Genomic DNA, 14,983 nt, shown 5'->3' with positions numbered 1-14,983 from the left:
AATAGTCTGGTTCAACATCAGATAGTTGCCAGGGAGAATGATGGAATTGGATAATACAGAGTTTGTAGTGGGATAAGAGTTGTTTCGGTGCTGTGGCAGGGGTGGAAATCTGATTGGAGTGATTCAAACATGGAGTTTCAGGCAAAATGGGCACAGATTTGGGAGGTGATGGTATGTTCAAAGACTTTGGAGAGGGAGGGGAGGTTGGAGATGGGACGGTAGTTTACAAAGACGGTGGGATCAAGGGTTTTTTTGAGGGAGAGCCATTACGGCAGATTTAAAACAGAGAGTGAACTGTTAACAATATCAATTAAAATGGGAACCAGGAAGGTAAGTTGGATGGTCAGCAGTTTACTGAGAATAGGGTTGATGGAGATAGATACCTCAGTCAGTAATCTGTGGAGCTGCTAGTGTTGGGCTAAATGAAGATCTGTCAATTTCAGCAACTCCCATTAAATTCCTTGCATCTAAACTGCATCAAGCATCCAGTGGTGTAATGATGGAGCGCTCTGCAGAGGTATGCTTATAGCAGTCAATATCCTTGAAAAAATGTTAAGTTCCTTCAACACTGTCTAGCCTAACCATTTAACCATTGTGGACTAATAAGACATGGCTTGTTATAATGTTTTCTCCTGGTCTGAGTCTAAATTTCCTTTGTAGTTGGTTTGGAAAGCAGACCAAAATTTAAATAGTACTATATTGATCTGTATAATTTGTGATGAAATATAACTTTAAGTTTCTATAGGGTGTTTGTTGTATATAATTGGCAAGGTGTTTTGGTTCCATATTTTCTCATTTTGTTCTTCTGCTCTATACATTGTATCGAATCAATTGCCCATTATACTTCCCACTCAGTTTTCCTTCTGTTAACTTTAATGGAAAAGCAAATCGGGCAGGATTTGTAACAGGTAGCTGATTCACTACCAACTGTTTTATGCCACCGACAAAGTTGAACTTCAACTCTTTTATATCTTGGGATGATGGCGAGGAGGCCTGCTCTTTAGTTCCTGCCTTTAGTAACTGTTTGGAGGTGCGTGGGAACTCTGCATAGTAGGTATCTGTTCAGACTCTCCTCTTCCCTGTTGAGGGGCTTCCTGGGCTTCACTTTGTGCCTCCTTTTTAGCATATGAACAAGGTATTATGCTAGTCACTATGACCTATCATCCTGTGATACAACACGCGTCTTTTGCTTCAAATGTTATTACTCTATTGTATACGTATGCTGACAATATTAATCTGTTGTCCTGTATTGATACTGATGTTTGTTATTTTGGTGGATATTATTTTGGTTGCTTTGAGAAGTGTGATTAATCCACGTTTTCTGTTGTAGGCTTCAGATGATGATTCATATGTCAGTGACATAAGTGACAATATTTCAGAGGATAACTTGAGCACCGAACCAGAGACTGATACTCAGAATATATGTAAGGTCACTCAATACATTTTCAGCTCTTGGCTTCTTTTCCAGCAGATACTTGGCTTACCCAGACATGTACAGGGGATGGTGGTGGATAAATTCTCACTGAAGATAGGGATTAACTTAAAGTTTTTAAAATTTAGTCAAAATATACCATGGAGGAGAAGAAAACTTTTTCAATCCTACTCCATTACATAAGTTGCGAACAATTCCTTCCTTTTCAGAATTTTATCGCTGATATTTTGAAATGCAATTTGCCCTCAGTTAAGGAAATAAGGTGACGTGCAGTTTGTAAGCTGTAGTCCTTTCCCTCCCAATTTTTTTATACCAGTTTTGATCACTTTTCTCCCGAAGACAGTGAATCACGCTGGGGCATGATTCTTTGAACACTGGCAGCCTTCAAGTGGCCAGTTCTATCGCAAGTTTTGGCAAGTTAACAATTAGAAATAGGATCCATTGTTGATTCTTCTTCCCACTCTTGACTTCCAGAGAGGTGGGTGGGACCCAAAGTAGTAGTCTCTCCGATGAGATAGTTGAGGCAAATATAGAGGTTAAAGCAAGCAGGTCCAGTAGGCAGGCCGGGCAGGGGCAGGACAGTGAGCGTGGAAGGTCTGGGAGGCTAAACTGCATTTACTTTAATGCAAGAAGCCTTACAGGTAAGGCAGATGAACACAGAGCATGGATCGATGCATGGGATTGTGATATTATAGCTATTACAGAAACGTGGTTGAGGGATGGCCAGGAATGGCAGTTCAATGTTCCAGGGTACCGATGCTTCTGGCGTGACAGAAGTGGAGGTAAGAGAGGAGGCGGAGTTGCACTTTTGATTAGGGAGGACATCACAGCAGTACTTAGAGAGGATATCCTGGGGGGAACGTTCAGCGAGGCCATATGGGTAGAACTTAGAAATAAGAAAAGGGTGATCACTTTGATGGGATTATACTATAGGCCCCCCAACGGTCAGAGGGAATTGGAGGAGCATATATGTAGGGAAATCACAGATAGTTGCAGGAATTATAGGGTTGTAATAGGTGATTTTAACTTCCCTAATATTGACTGGGGCTGCCTTATTGCTAAGGGACCAGATGGGGAAGAATTTGTTAAGTTTGTCCAGGATAGTTTTCTGAAGCAGTATGTGGATGGCCCGACTTGAGAAGGGGCTACACGCGACCTCCTCTTGGGAAATGAGGCTGGGCAGGTGGTTGATGTGTCAGTGGGGGAGCACTTTGGGACCAGTGACCATAACTCTATTAGCTTCAAGATAGTTATGGAAAAGGATAGGACTGGTCCTGAAGGGGAATTCCTAAATTGGGGGAAGGTTAATTTCGATGGCATCAGACAGGGAACTCTCAAAAGTTGAATGGGAGAGGCTGTTGACAGGTAAAGGGACGTCTGGCAAGTGGGAGGCTTTTAAAAGTGAGATAGGAAGTGTCCAAGGCCGGCATGTTCCTGTTAGGTTGAAGGGCAAGGCTGGCAAGTTTAGGGAACCTTGGTTGACGAGGGATATTGAGAGTCTGGTCAGGACAAAGAAGGAGGCATATGTCAGGTATAGGCAGCTGGGATCAAGCGAGTCCCTCGAGGAGTATAAGGGATGTAGGAGTATACTTAAGGAGGAAATTAGGAGGGCGAAAAGGGGCCATGAGATTTCCCTGGCAGATAAGATAAAGGAGAATCCTAAAAGATTCTATAAGTATATTGAGAGTAAAAGGGTAGCTAGGGAGAGAGTAGGTCCCCTTAAGGATCAGTGTGGTAATCTATGTGTGGAGCCACGGGAAATGGGCGTCTTCAATGAATACTTCTCATCTTTATTTACCGTGGAGAAGGTCATGGAAGCTAGTGAATTCAAGGGAGGGAACAGCGATATCCTGGAGCATATCAACATTACAAAGGAGGAGATGTTGGAGGTTTTGAAGTGCATCAAGGTGGATAAATCCCCAGGGCCTAACCAGGTGTATCGTAGGGAAGCAAGGGAGGAGATTGCTGGGGCCCTGGCAGAGATTTTTGTATCATCGTTAGCCACGAGTGAGGTACCGGAAGACTGGAGGATAGCTAATGCTGTGCCTTTATTTAAGAAGGGCAGCAGGGATAAGCCAGGGAACTACAGGCCGGTGAGCCTTAAATCAAGTGGTGGGAAAGTTATCGGAAGGGATTCTGAGAGACAGGATTTATATGCATTTGGAAAGGCAAGGTCTGATCAGGAATAATCAGCATAGCTTTGTGCGTGGGAAATCATGTCTCAAGAATTTAATTGAGTTTTTTGAGGAGGTGACCAAGAAGATTGACGAGGGTAGGGCAGTGGACGTTGTCTACATGGACTTTAGCAAGGTCTTTGACAAAATCCCGCATGGTAGGCTGGTCCGGAATGTTCGAACACATGGGATCCAGGGTGAGCTAGCCAATTGGATACAAAATTGGCTTGGTGATAGGAGGCAGAGGGTGGTAGTGGAGCGTTGTTTTTCAGATTGGAGGCCGGTGACCAGTGGTGTGCTGTAGGGATCGGTGCTGGGCCCTCTGTTGTTTGTCATATATATTAATGACTTGGATGTGAATGTAGGGGGCATGATTAGTAAGTTTTCAAATGACACCATAATTGGTGGTATAGTGGACAGTGAAGAAGATTGTCTAAGGTTACAAGAGGGTATAGATCAACTAGGAAAGTGGGCAAGGGATTGGCAAATGGAATTTAACGCAGACAAGTGCGAAGTGATGCATTTTGGGAAGTTAAACCAGGGCAGGAGATATACAGTGAATTGTTGGGCCCTGGGGAGTGTTGTTGAGCAGAGAGATCTTGGGATGCAAGTACATAGTTCCCTGAAAGTGGCAACACAGGTAGACAGGGTGGTGCAGAAGGCCTATGGCATGCTTGCCTTCATCGGCTGAGGCATTGAGTACAAGAGTTGGGACGTCATGATACAGTTGTACGTAACGTTGGTTAGGCCGCACTGGAGTACTGTGTGCAGTTCTGGTCGCCGCACTACAGGAAAGATGTGATTAAGCTAGAGAGGGTGCAGAAAAGATTCACAAGGATGTTGCCTGGTTTGGAGGGCTTGAGTTATAAAGGGAGATTGGATAGGCTGGGTCTGTTTTCCCTGGAGTGAAGGAGGCTGAGAGGGGACATGATATAGGTATATAAAATTATGAGAGGCATAGATAGGGTAGATATCCAGAGTCTGTTTCCCATGGCAGGGGTGACTAAAGCTAGAGAGCATAGATTTAAGGTGAGAGGGATGAGGTTTAAAGGGGATCAAAGGGGTAAATTTTTCACATAAAGAATAGTGGGTATCTGAAATGAGCTGCCAAAGGAGTTGGTGGAGGCAGGAACAGTAGCAACATTTAAGAGGCACTTGGACAGGTACTTGAATGAGCAAGGCATAGAGGGATATGGAATTAATGCAGGCAGGTGGGATTAGTATAGGTAGGCATTATGGTCGGCATGGACGCGGTGGGCCGAAGGGCCTGTTTCTATGCTGTACGACTCTATGACTCTAATATTACCAACTGAGTCAAGCTGAAGTTAATGGAGAGTAATATTGGGCAGGATGTGAAACCAACATTCTACCCAATCTCATTGTTATCCCGCCCAGTGAGTTGGATTAAAATTACCCCAATATCTTTGTTCAGTGTATCAAATATGAGCCTAAGATCAATAATGTTGAAACTGATGCACTGTTCTACTGCTGCACTTCTTTCCCAAAGTGCTTACTTTGAATTATTTGTACAAAACTAACTGAAGCAACCACCAATGAGAACGGAAAGTGCTGGAAATACTCGGCAGGTCTGGCAGCATCTGTATCGAGAGAAACAGAGTTAACGTTTCAGGTCTGTGAACCTTCTTCAGAACTGGCAAAAGTTAGAAATGTAATGGTCTTTGAGCAAGTGAAAGGGGGGAGAGCGGAAGAAGAACAAGAAGAAAGGTCTTTGATAGGATGGATGGGGGAAGAGATTACATGACACATCATGGAACAGAAAGCAAATTGAGTGCTAAATAGTTAGTGAAAGAGAAAGCATGAATCCAGCGAAAGTGCTAATGGCAGAATAATGAACAGTTTTGGATGAAAGCAAAAACATAACAAAATTAGTTTAAGACTGGAACATGGTTAAAAAATGAAGAAAATAAGTAGGGAAAAAGAAAAATCATAAATAAATTTTAAAAAAATAATGGGGCTTATGGTCTGAAATTGTTGAACTCGATATTGAATCCAGAAGGCTGTAGCATGCCTAATAGGAAAATGAGGTGCTGTTCCTCATGCTCACTTCTTTGGCAAAGAGTCCTCCCCTCGACCCGCGGACCCATTTGCCCACCTCCAATACTCTCCCTCCTCCTGAACCCCTCCCTCTGGCCTCTTACCTGCTCTTGACCTTTTTGTTGAAAACTGTCAGCGTGACATTGGCCGCCTTAATTTCTCTGCCCCCCTCACTCACTCTAACCTGTCTCCCTCTGAACTTGCTGCATTCTGTTCTCTCCGGCCTAACCCTGACATTGTGATCAAACCTGCTGACCTGGGTGGTTCTGTTGTTGTCTGGCACCCCAACCTCTACCTTGCAGAGACGGAGTGCCAACTCTCAGACACTTCTTCCTACCTTCCCCTGGACTATGACCCCACCACCACCAAACATCAAGCCATTGACTGCAAGACTGTTACTGACCTCATCTCCTCTGGAGATCTTCCCTCTACAGTTTCCAACCTCATAGTCCTGCAACCCCAACCCCATTTCTACCTCCTTCCTAAAATCCACAAACAGGACTGTCCTGGTAGACCCATCATTTCAGCCTGTTCCTGCCCCACTGAACTTATTTCCTCCTATCTTGATTCTATTTTTTCTCCCCTTGTCCAGTCTCTTCCTACGTAAATCTGTGACTCTTCTGGCAATCTACGTCATTTTGACAGTTTCCAGTTTCCTGGCCCTAACCACCTCCTCTTTACTGTGGACTTCCAATCTCTCTACACCTCCATCCCCCACCAAGATGGTCTGAAGCTCTCTGCTTCTTTCTTGAACAGAGGCCCAAACTGTTTGCATCCACTACCCTCCTCTGCCTGGCTGAACCTGTTCTCACATTGAACAATTTCTCCTTCAACTCCATTCACTTTCTCCAAGTTAAAGGTGTTGCTCTGGGTACCCCCATGGGTCCTAGTTATGCCTGTCTTTTTGTTGGGTATGTCGAACATTCCTTGTTCCAGTCGTACTCAGGCCCCTCCCCCAACATTGATGATTGAATCAGTGCCATTTCCTGCTGTCACCCCGAACTGGAAAACTTTTTCAACTTTGCTTCCAATTTCCACCCTTCTCTCACCTTCACATGGTCCATCTCTGACACTTCCCTTCCCTTCCTCGACTTCTCTGTCTCCATCTCTGGCGTAGGCTGTCCATTAGTATTCATTATAAGCCCACCGACTCCTATCATACTTCCTCACGTCCTGCCTTCTGTAAGGATTCCATTCCATTCTACCGGTTTCTCCGTCTCCGACTCATCTGTTCTGATGATGCAACCTTCCACAGCAGCACCTCTGATATGTCTTCCTCTTTCCTCAACTGAGGATTCCCCCGCACTGTGGTTGACAGGGCCCTCAACCGTGTCTGACCCATTTCCCGCACTTCTTCCCTCATCCCTTCCATTCCCTCCCAGAACTGTAACTGGGTTCCCCTTGTTCTCGCTTTCCACCCCACCAGCCTCCACAAACAAAATATCATCCTCCACCATTTCCACCACCTCCTGCATGATGCCACCACCAAACATATCTTCCTCTCCCCTGCTAACATTCTGAAGGGACCTCCCCATGCAGCACTCTGATTCACTCCTCCATTACCCCCGACACCTTGTACCCTTCCCACAGCACCTTCCCATGCCATCGCAGGAGGTGTAATACCTACATTTTTACCTCCTTCCTCCTCACCATCCAAGGCCCCAAACACTCCTTTCAGATGAAGCAGCAATTCACTTGTACTTCTTTCAATGTAGTATACTGTATTCGCTGCTCACAATGTGGTCTCCTCTACTTTGGGGAGACCGAACGCAGACTGGGTGACCACTTTGCGGAACACCTCCACCCAGTCTGCAAGCATGATCCCGAGCTTCCAGTTGCTTGTCATTTTAATTCACCACCTTGCACCTTATTCTCATACCCACATTACTGTCCTCGACCTGCTGCAGAGTTACATTTCTAACTTTTGCCAGTTTGAAGGGTCACCGACCAGAAACGTTAACTCTGTTTCTCTCTACACAGATGCTGCCAGACCTGCTGAGTATTTCCAGCACTTTCTGTTCTCATTTCAGAGTTCCAGCATCTGCATTTTGCTCTTATTAAAGCAACCACAATATGTTTTAGTACCAGATCTTCACAAGTCTAAGCAATATTTTATTTTTCTTAAAACACAGGCCATGCCCAAAATGGTACAAGTCAGCATGCTGGAAGAAGATCATGCCTGCCAGCTCCAGGACCAAATAATAGTAACATAAGCCTGTGGAATATTCTAAGGAATAACATAGGGAAAGATCTGTCTAAGGTTTCCATGCCAGTTCAGTTAAATGAACCAGTGAATACATTACAGCGTCTTTGTGAAGAACTGGAATATTGTGAGCTACTGGATAAGGCATCTCAGACAGATGACCCTTTTGAAAGAATGGTAATTAAATATTTTGTTTACATCTGTATATTCACAGTCTACACTAGATCATATATTGTTTAGATAGAGATATTGAGATATTGATTCTCCATTATTACTCATGGTAAATTAGAGGCACTTGACAGTGGATTTTTTTCTGCCTGCGTAGCCATAATCTCTGACTTTAGATTGATGTGGTTCATGCCTTCCTCTCTGCCGTTGCTTTATGTCTCTTAAATTTGTGCTTGATTCTTCCCTTGATGATGACGGATCTTTGCGTTGATCTGTCTTTTTGTCTCATCTTTGTGCCTATATTGCTTTCTGCCTGTAATTTTTACAGAAAATGCTGGAAGTACTTGGCTAGTCAGGCAGCATCGGTGGAGAGAGAAACAAAGATAATATTTGGTAACATTAACTCTGTTTTTCTCTGCTGTCTGACCTGATGAGTATTTCTAGCATTTTCTGTTTTTATTTCAGATTTCTAACATCTGGAGTATTTTGCCTTTGCTTTCTACCTGACATGTTAGAGTTATTTATACTTTTCTCTGATCATTTGTCTGAATAAGCTCCCTCTCGCAGTCCGATCCGTCTGTATTTCTGATGTTTGTATGTACGTATATTTGTTTCCGAATGTTGTGCAGTGTTTTCTGTGGATCTGTTCTGGACTGGATGTTTGTACTACTTTTAAATTGCCAGTCTAGCTGAAGAAGAAAGAGTAGGAGACCAGTGGTCGGTTGTGCTGGAGGGAATGGTGCAGGCTGTCTTATAAGGCTGAGGCAGTGGAGCGAGTGGCATATCTTGGTAATGGAGCCCACTGTTTTGTGAGAGACTTTAAGAGCTGGGGCAGAGGGAGCAAAGACTGGGTGAGGAACTGGAGCCCTTTGTAGGAGGAAGTAGGCACAGAAGCAGCAGGGTTGTCGGGAGAGGCCACGTGGATCAGGAACATCTGGGCAAGGTGAGAAGAAGCCACTAAGGGCAGGAAAAGCTGTGGAGAGCAGAGAAAATAAATCAAAATAAATGAATCAAATAAAAAAATGCACTTAATAAAATCTTGCCGTGAAAATAGTGGAAAATAAAATGATAGATGGAACTGGGTGACTTGTATCACAGAGAGAGGACTGAATATTGGGGGTACACTTACTTATTAAAAGTCATAGAAGTAAGCAATACCAACACTTTGGACGTGGTTTCAATAAACATTACAAAGGCAAGGCTAACTCATAACAGGAAATAGGCATGACTGGACATCTCAAGAATTTTAACATATTCTCGATATATACTACATTTTGCAAAGTTTCCATATAAAATGATTTATGATCTCACTGATGGGGTTGTAGTTCAGATCATATAGATAAGTGTTCTTCTCTTGTTTCACCTCCCATCCTCCTCTTCATTGACCCAACAACCTGTTCCTACTCTCCTAGAGACAATACTGGTTAATTCATCCTGAACCAGGGAATGCTCACTACTCATCTATGTACCCCCTCAGTAACATTCAAAAGTAAGAAGGGGCGGTACTGGACCTAATCTTGAGGAATGAAACCGGACAAGTGGTAGAAGTGTCGGGGGGAGCATTTCAGGGATAGTGACCATAACTTTAAGACTTAAGGTAGTTATGGAAAAGGACAAAGATGGACCGGAAATAAAGGTACTGAATTGGGGGAAGGCTGATTTCAATATGATAAAACAGGATCTGGCCAAAGTGGACTGGGAGCAGTACTTGTAGGAAAGTCTACATCAGATCAGTGGGAGTCATTCAAAAAGGAAATAGTGAGAGTTCAGGGCCAACATGTTCCAGTGAAGGTGAAGGGTAGGACCAACAAGTCTAGGGAACTTTGGATGTCATGGGATATAAAGGATTGGATAAAGGAAAAAAAAAGGTTTATGGAAAATCTAGAAGGCTGAAAACAGTGGAGGCCCGAGAGGAGTATGGGAAGTGTAGGGGCGTACTTAAAAAGAAAAGTAATTAGGAGAGCGAAGAGGGGGCATGAAAAAACACTGGCGGGCAAGATAAAGGAAAATCTCAAGGCGTTTTATGAGTATGTTAAAGGCAAGAGGATAACCAGGAAAAGAGTAGGGCCCATTAGGGACCAAAGTGGCAATCTGTACGTGGTGCCGGACGATGTGGGTGAGGTTTTAAATCATTACTTTTCATCTGTGTTCACTATGGAGAAGTACGATGTAGAGATCAGGGAGGGGGATTGTGATATACTTGGAACAAATTAGCATTGAAAGGGAGGCGGTATTAGCAGTTTTAGTGGGCTTAAAAGTGGATAGATTCCCAGGCCCAGATGAGATGTATCCCAGGCTGTTATGTGAGGCAAGGGAGGAGATTGCAGGGGCTCTCAAACAAATTTTTAAATCCTCTCTGGCCATAGGAGAGGTACCAGAAGACTGGAGGACAGTGAATGTGATGCCATTATTCAAGAAGGGTAGCAGGGATAAACCAAGTAATTACAGGGCGGTGAGTCTAACATCAGTGGTAGGGAAACTATTGGGAAAAAATTCTGAGGGACAGGATTAATCTCCTCCACTTGGAGAGGCAGGGATTGATCAAGGATAGTCAGCATGGCTTTGTCAGGGGGAGATCATATCTAACAAATTTGACTGAATTTTTCGAGGGGGTGACTCGGTGTGTAGATGAGGGTAAAGCAGTTGATGTAGTCCACATGAACTTCAGTAAGGCTTTTGATAAGGTCCCACGTGGGAGTTTGGTCAAGAAGGCAAGAGCCCATGGGATCCAGGGCAATGTGGCAAATTGGATCCAAAATGGACTTGGTGGCAGGAGGCAGAGGGTGATGGTTGAGGGTTGTTTTTGTGAGTGGAAGCCTGTGACCAGTGGTATACCGCAGGGATCGATGCTGAAACCCTTGCTGTTTGTAGTGTACATTAATGATTTAGACGTGAATATAGGAGGTCTGATCAGTAAGTTTGCAGATGACACGAAAATTGGTGATGTCATAAATAGTGAGGAAAGCCTTAGATTACAGGACGATATAGATGGGCTGGTAAAATGGGCGGAGCAGTGGCAAATGGAATTTAATCCAGGGAAATGTGAGGTGATGCATTTTTGGAGGACTAACAAGGCAAGGAAATATACAATGGATGGTAGGACCCTAGGAAGTACAGAGGGTCAGAGGGACCTTGGTGTACTTGTCCATCAATCACTGAAGGCAGCAGCACAGGTAGATAAGGTGGTAAGGAAGGCATATGGGATACTTGCCTTTATTAGATGAAGCATAGAATACAAGAGCAGGGGGGTAATAATGGAGCTGTATGAAACACTAGTTAGGCCACAGCTGGAGTATTGTACAGTTCTGTGCACCACACTATAGGAAGGATGTGATTGCACTGGAGAGGGTGCAGAGGAGATTCACTAGGATGTTGCCTGGGCTGGAGCAGTTCAGCTAAGAGAGACTGGATAGGCTCGGGTTATTTTCCTTAGAGCAGAGAAGGTTGGGTGGGGGCGGGATGGGACCTGATTTGAGGTGTACAAAATTGAGGGGCATTGATAGGAAGAAACTTTTTCTTTTAGCAGAGGGTTCAATAACCAGGGGGCACAGATTTAAGCTAAGAGGCAGGAGGTTTAGAGGAAAAACATTTTTCACCCAGAGGGTGGTTGGAATCTGGAACGCACTGCCTGAAGAGGTGGTAGAGCAGGAACCATCACAACATTTAAGTAGTATTTAGATGAGCACTTGAAAAGCAATAGCATACAAGGCTACAGGCCATGTGCTGGAAAATGGGATTAGAATGATAGGTGCTTGATGGCCAGCACAGACACAATGGGCCGATGGGCCTGTTCCTGTGCTGTATGACTCAATGACCATCCAGAACAGAGCATGTTACTTGCACATTATGCCTACCAGTGAGCTCAATATCTACCCCCTCCACCATTGGTGCACTGTGACTGCATTGTGTACTGTTGCATCTCACTAAGGTTACTTTGATGACACCTCCCAGCTCCTTGACCTCCATCACTGAGAAGGGCAAGGGCAGAAATGTCATGTGAATACATTCACCTTCAAGTTCACTCCAAGTCTCATCACCTGGTTTCAGCAGTTCATTTCTCATTGTCAGATCTAATCAGTCCGGGCTGTTAAAGCTGCCTCATGCTCATGTTGGCTGGAACATCATGACTCGACACTTCCTCCTTTCTGCCCTACACCCACAGCCATGTAATCTCCTCGGAGAGGCAAAAAAACAAACTCATGGCCTATAATAGGAAAAAAATTCTCTGGAAAATTTCTTTCTGACTTACTTGGGTGATCAAAAACCAGTTCAGGTATCACATGTTTATCAAGACACTTACCATCTATATGTTGTAATTGGTGCCCCAGTCAAGAACCAGTCCAGAGGAAGGCATAGAGAGAGTCAACACCCACCAAATCAGCTCGCGTTTTATTCCCGAATCTCACTCCTCTGAGAAAAGAAAAATCACCTAACATTTAGTCTATTCCTATTCTTTCATAATTAAACTTGTGTCCCTGGTGCTCCCCAATCTTTTAAACCAGAATAATCTATCAATAGGGACCCTATTCAGCCCTTTAATTGTTTATAGACATTATTGGGTCACCTCTAAGCCTACTCTGCTGCATAGTAAATAGACCAATGTCTTTGCACCTGTGTTGGTAGCTGAGGTTATTTAAGCTGGGACTCGTAGTTCTCCTGTGGACCTTTTCAAAGGCCAGTATAATCACCCACCGTGTGGTGTGGTGTGGTGGGGTGGGGAGGGGGGGGGGGGGATCAAAACTGGGCAAATTATTCTAACGTGGTCTGACCAGCAAACTGTTTATGGACTGCCCCATTTATTATATATTGTGTAATATATAATTATGCAAGCAACTTCATTACATTGAGATTTATTTTTGTTTTTTAAATAATCTGTCTGAGAAACATGTGTGATTTAATTGTACAATAATGGCATTGCTGTATTTTGACTTTTGCTGTAACTGTGCATGGCATTTTTCCATCTCCTAATGTAATTTGAGGGCAGTGTTTTTGTACAAAATTGCCTGAAGTGTTGCAGAATGAGATGGTGTGCAATGTAAATGTTTGAGATGCTTAGTCATAACAGAATGAACAGGATTTGGTCACTAAATGCTAAGGCATTGCAACATAATGTCCAATGTCAATTAAAGCTTGAATGAAAAATATTCAAATTGGTGAGACGAGCTTTTTCTCTACTCGCAAAAAATGGCTCCCATTTTAAAATCTCTTGCCTGGCATTTTTTCAGTTGATGTTGCATCCCTTTCCTCGCTGGGTCCTCTGACTTCTGCAGCCTAAACAAAAACACCAGAACTATCTTACAGAAATACAGATGACAATGTCATCTGGAGAGGGAGAAAGCTGGCATTGGGGCAGTAATTCATTTTTATTCCAACTAGGCCAAGGGAAGAACAGCATTAAACACCTTTTTTGTGACTGTATGCTGAAAAATAGTTTGCACTGCTTTCCCTTCCTCTCACTCCCTTATGTAATAATAGTTACTTACAAAGCTAAACTTCTCGAAATAAAAGATTCTTGATTGAAAAGTGCTTATTTTCTTGAAATTGTTTGATCTTATCTGGATTAAACTATTACTGACACGTTTGCTTCCTTTAACCCTAGCCAGGCTAGTGATTGAGTAAGACTGACAGTCTGCAACAAATATCATTCATTTCTGCCCTTATCGCTGGCTGAAACTGCAATTTTGCATTACAATTCCCATAACAAATTAAGATTCTGATTTGAGTTGATATGTGTGATAACAAATCAGTTGCCCTAATTGTAGAGCTCTGAATATTGGGATAAAATTAAAACATGGTGGAGAGTAAAATTGTACACATTTTAAATTGTTCTAATAACAATGATTGTAAAGTCTGTTTTTGTTGCCTTTTGTAAGCAGCAGAGTACAAATATCAAAATTTATGTTTGACATGGATTCTGATATTTTTGCTTCTACTGATTTGGACAAAACTACCATTTTGGAACAGTGAATGGTATTGGGTTTGTAAAGCAAAATTGCAGGTTTAGGTTTATACAGTCTTTTTTGTGTTGGTTTTCAGTTGGCCGAACACTTGTTTGAAGAACGTATAAGCTTGCCATATAAGTAATGGACTGGTAATGGTTCCGGTTTTTGTAAACTAATGGCTGTGTTCCTGTAAGCACTTAAAGTGATAGAATGAGAACAGAGTCATTTATCTCTTGTATTCCCACAGGTTTTTGTAGCAGCCTTTGCAGTTTCAGCATATGCATCTTCATACTACAGAGCTGGAAGTAAGCCATTTAACCCGGTTCTCGGGGAGACATATGAATATGTGAGCAAAGAGCAAGGCTTCAGGTTTACTGCTGAACAGGTAGTGGCTCTTAACTACATAACAAATAAATAAAGTTGTTCACTGAGCAACTGGGTTTCCTGCACAGGTCCTAGTTGTATTGAGAAATGGGGAAGAAGAATTTGTAGCAAAGAAGATTATGTTTGTAATAATAAATTCAGAGTAAATTGGCGGTGTTTCTACCAGTAACTCTAATTTCTATGTTGCTTACAACTGTTTTTTTTTCAAAAAGGTCATCTGTTTTGAGTGGTTTTCAGTGCCATTTGTGTCTTATACAGTCAAGCTGTTAAATTCCAATTGGCCTGCTCCACCAGTGGAAGTTTTGCAGTATGGGCCTTAAGTCCACCCAGAGAGGAGGCTCAGAAGTTGGGACAGGGTTATTTACATACCTGCAACAGGTGCATCAGTGATATTATGCTGCTGCAGTGGCAGTAAGGAGTTTCAGGAAGGGCTCGATGAAAAGTTATTTTTGTAAATGTTAAGCTCCAAATGGAACCAGGAGGGCATCTTTGGAAGGTATTTGATCCCATAGACATCAATTTACCTTTAGCTGGAAGAGTTTTTAGTCCTTTTGTGGGCCTCAGCAGAACTCTTAATAGCTCTCAGGTGATGTGAGTTGAGCAGATGCCCTTAAAGTTCATACTG

General features: G+C 43.1%; 1 protein-coding gene across 2 annotated transcripts in view; it reads left to right on the top strand.

The window, feature by feature from the left end:
- Positions 1–14,983, top strand: part of osbpl3b (oxysterol binding protein-like 3b) — a 215,970-nt gene that overhangs the window by 148,059 nt on the left and 52,928 nt on the right. For both annotated transcript variants that reach the window (XM_068058932.1, XM_068058942.1), the window contains exons 13-15: positions 1,331–1,424; positions 7,794–8,041; positions 14,222–14,359. In XM_068058932.1, the coding sequence (XP_067915033.1) occupies positions 1,331–1,424; positions 7,794–8,041; positions 14,222–14,359 (480 nt within the window). The remainder of the gene's footprint in view (positions 1–1,330; positions 1,425–7,793; positions 8,042–14,221; positions 14,360–14,983) is intronic.

This window comes from Heterodontus francisci, chromosome 2 (assembly GCF_036365525.1).
Source record: "Heterodontus francisci isolate sHetFra1 chromosome 2, sHetFra1.hap1, whole genome shotgun sequence".
NCBI lineage: Eukaryota > Metazoa > Chordata > Chondrichthyes > Heterodontiformes > Heterodontidae > Heterodontus > Heterodontus francisci.
This window is presented reverse-complemented; position numbering and strand designations above follow the sequence as displayed.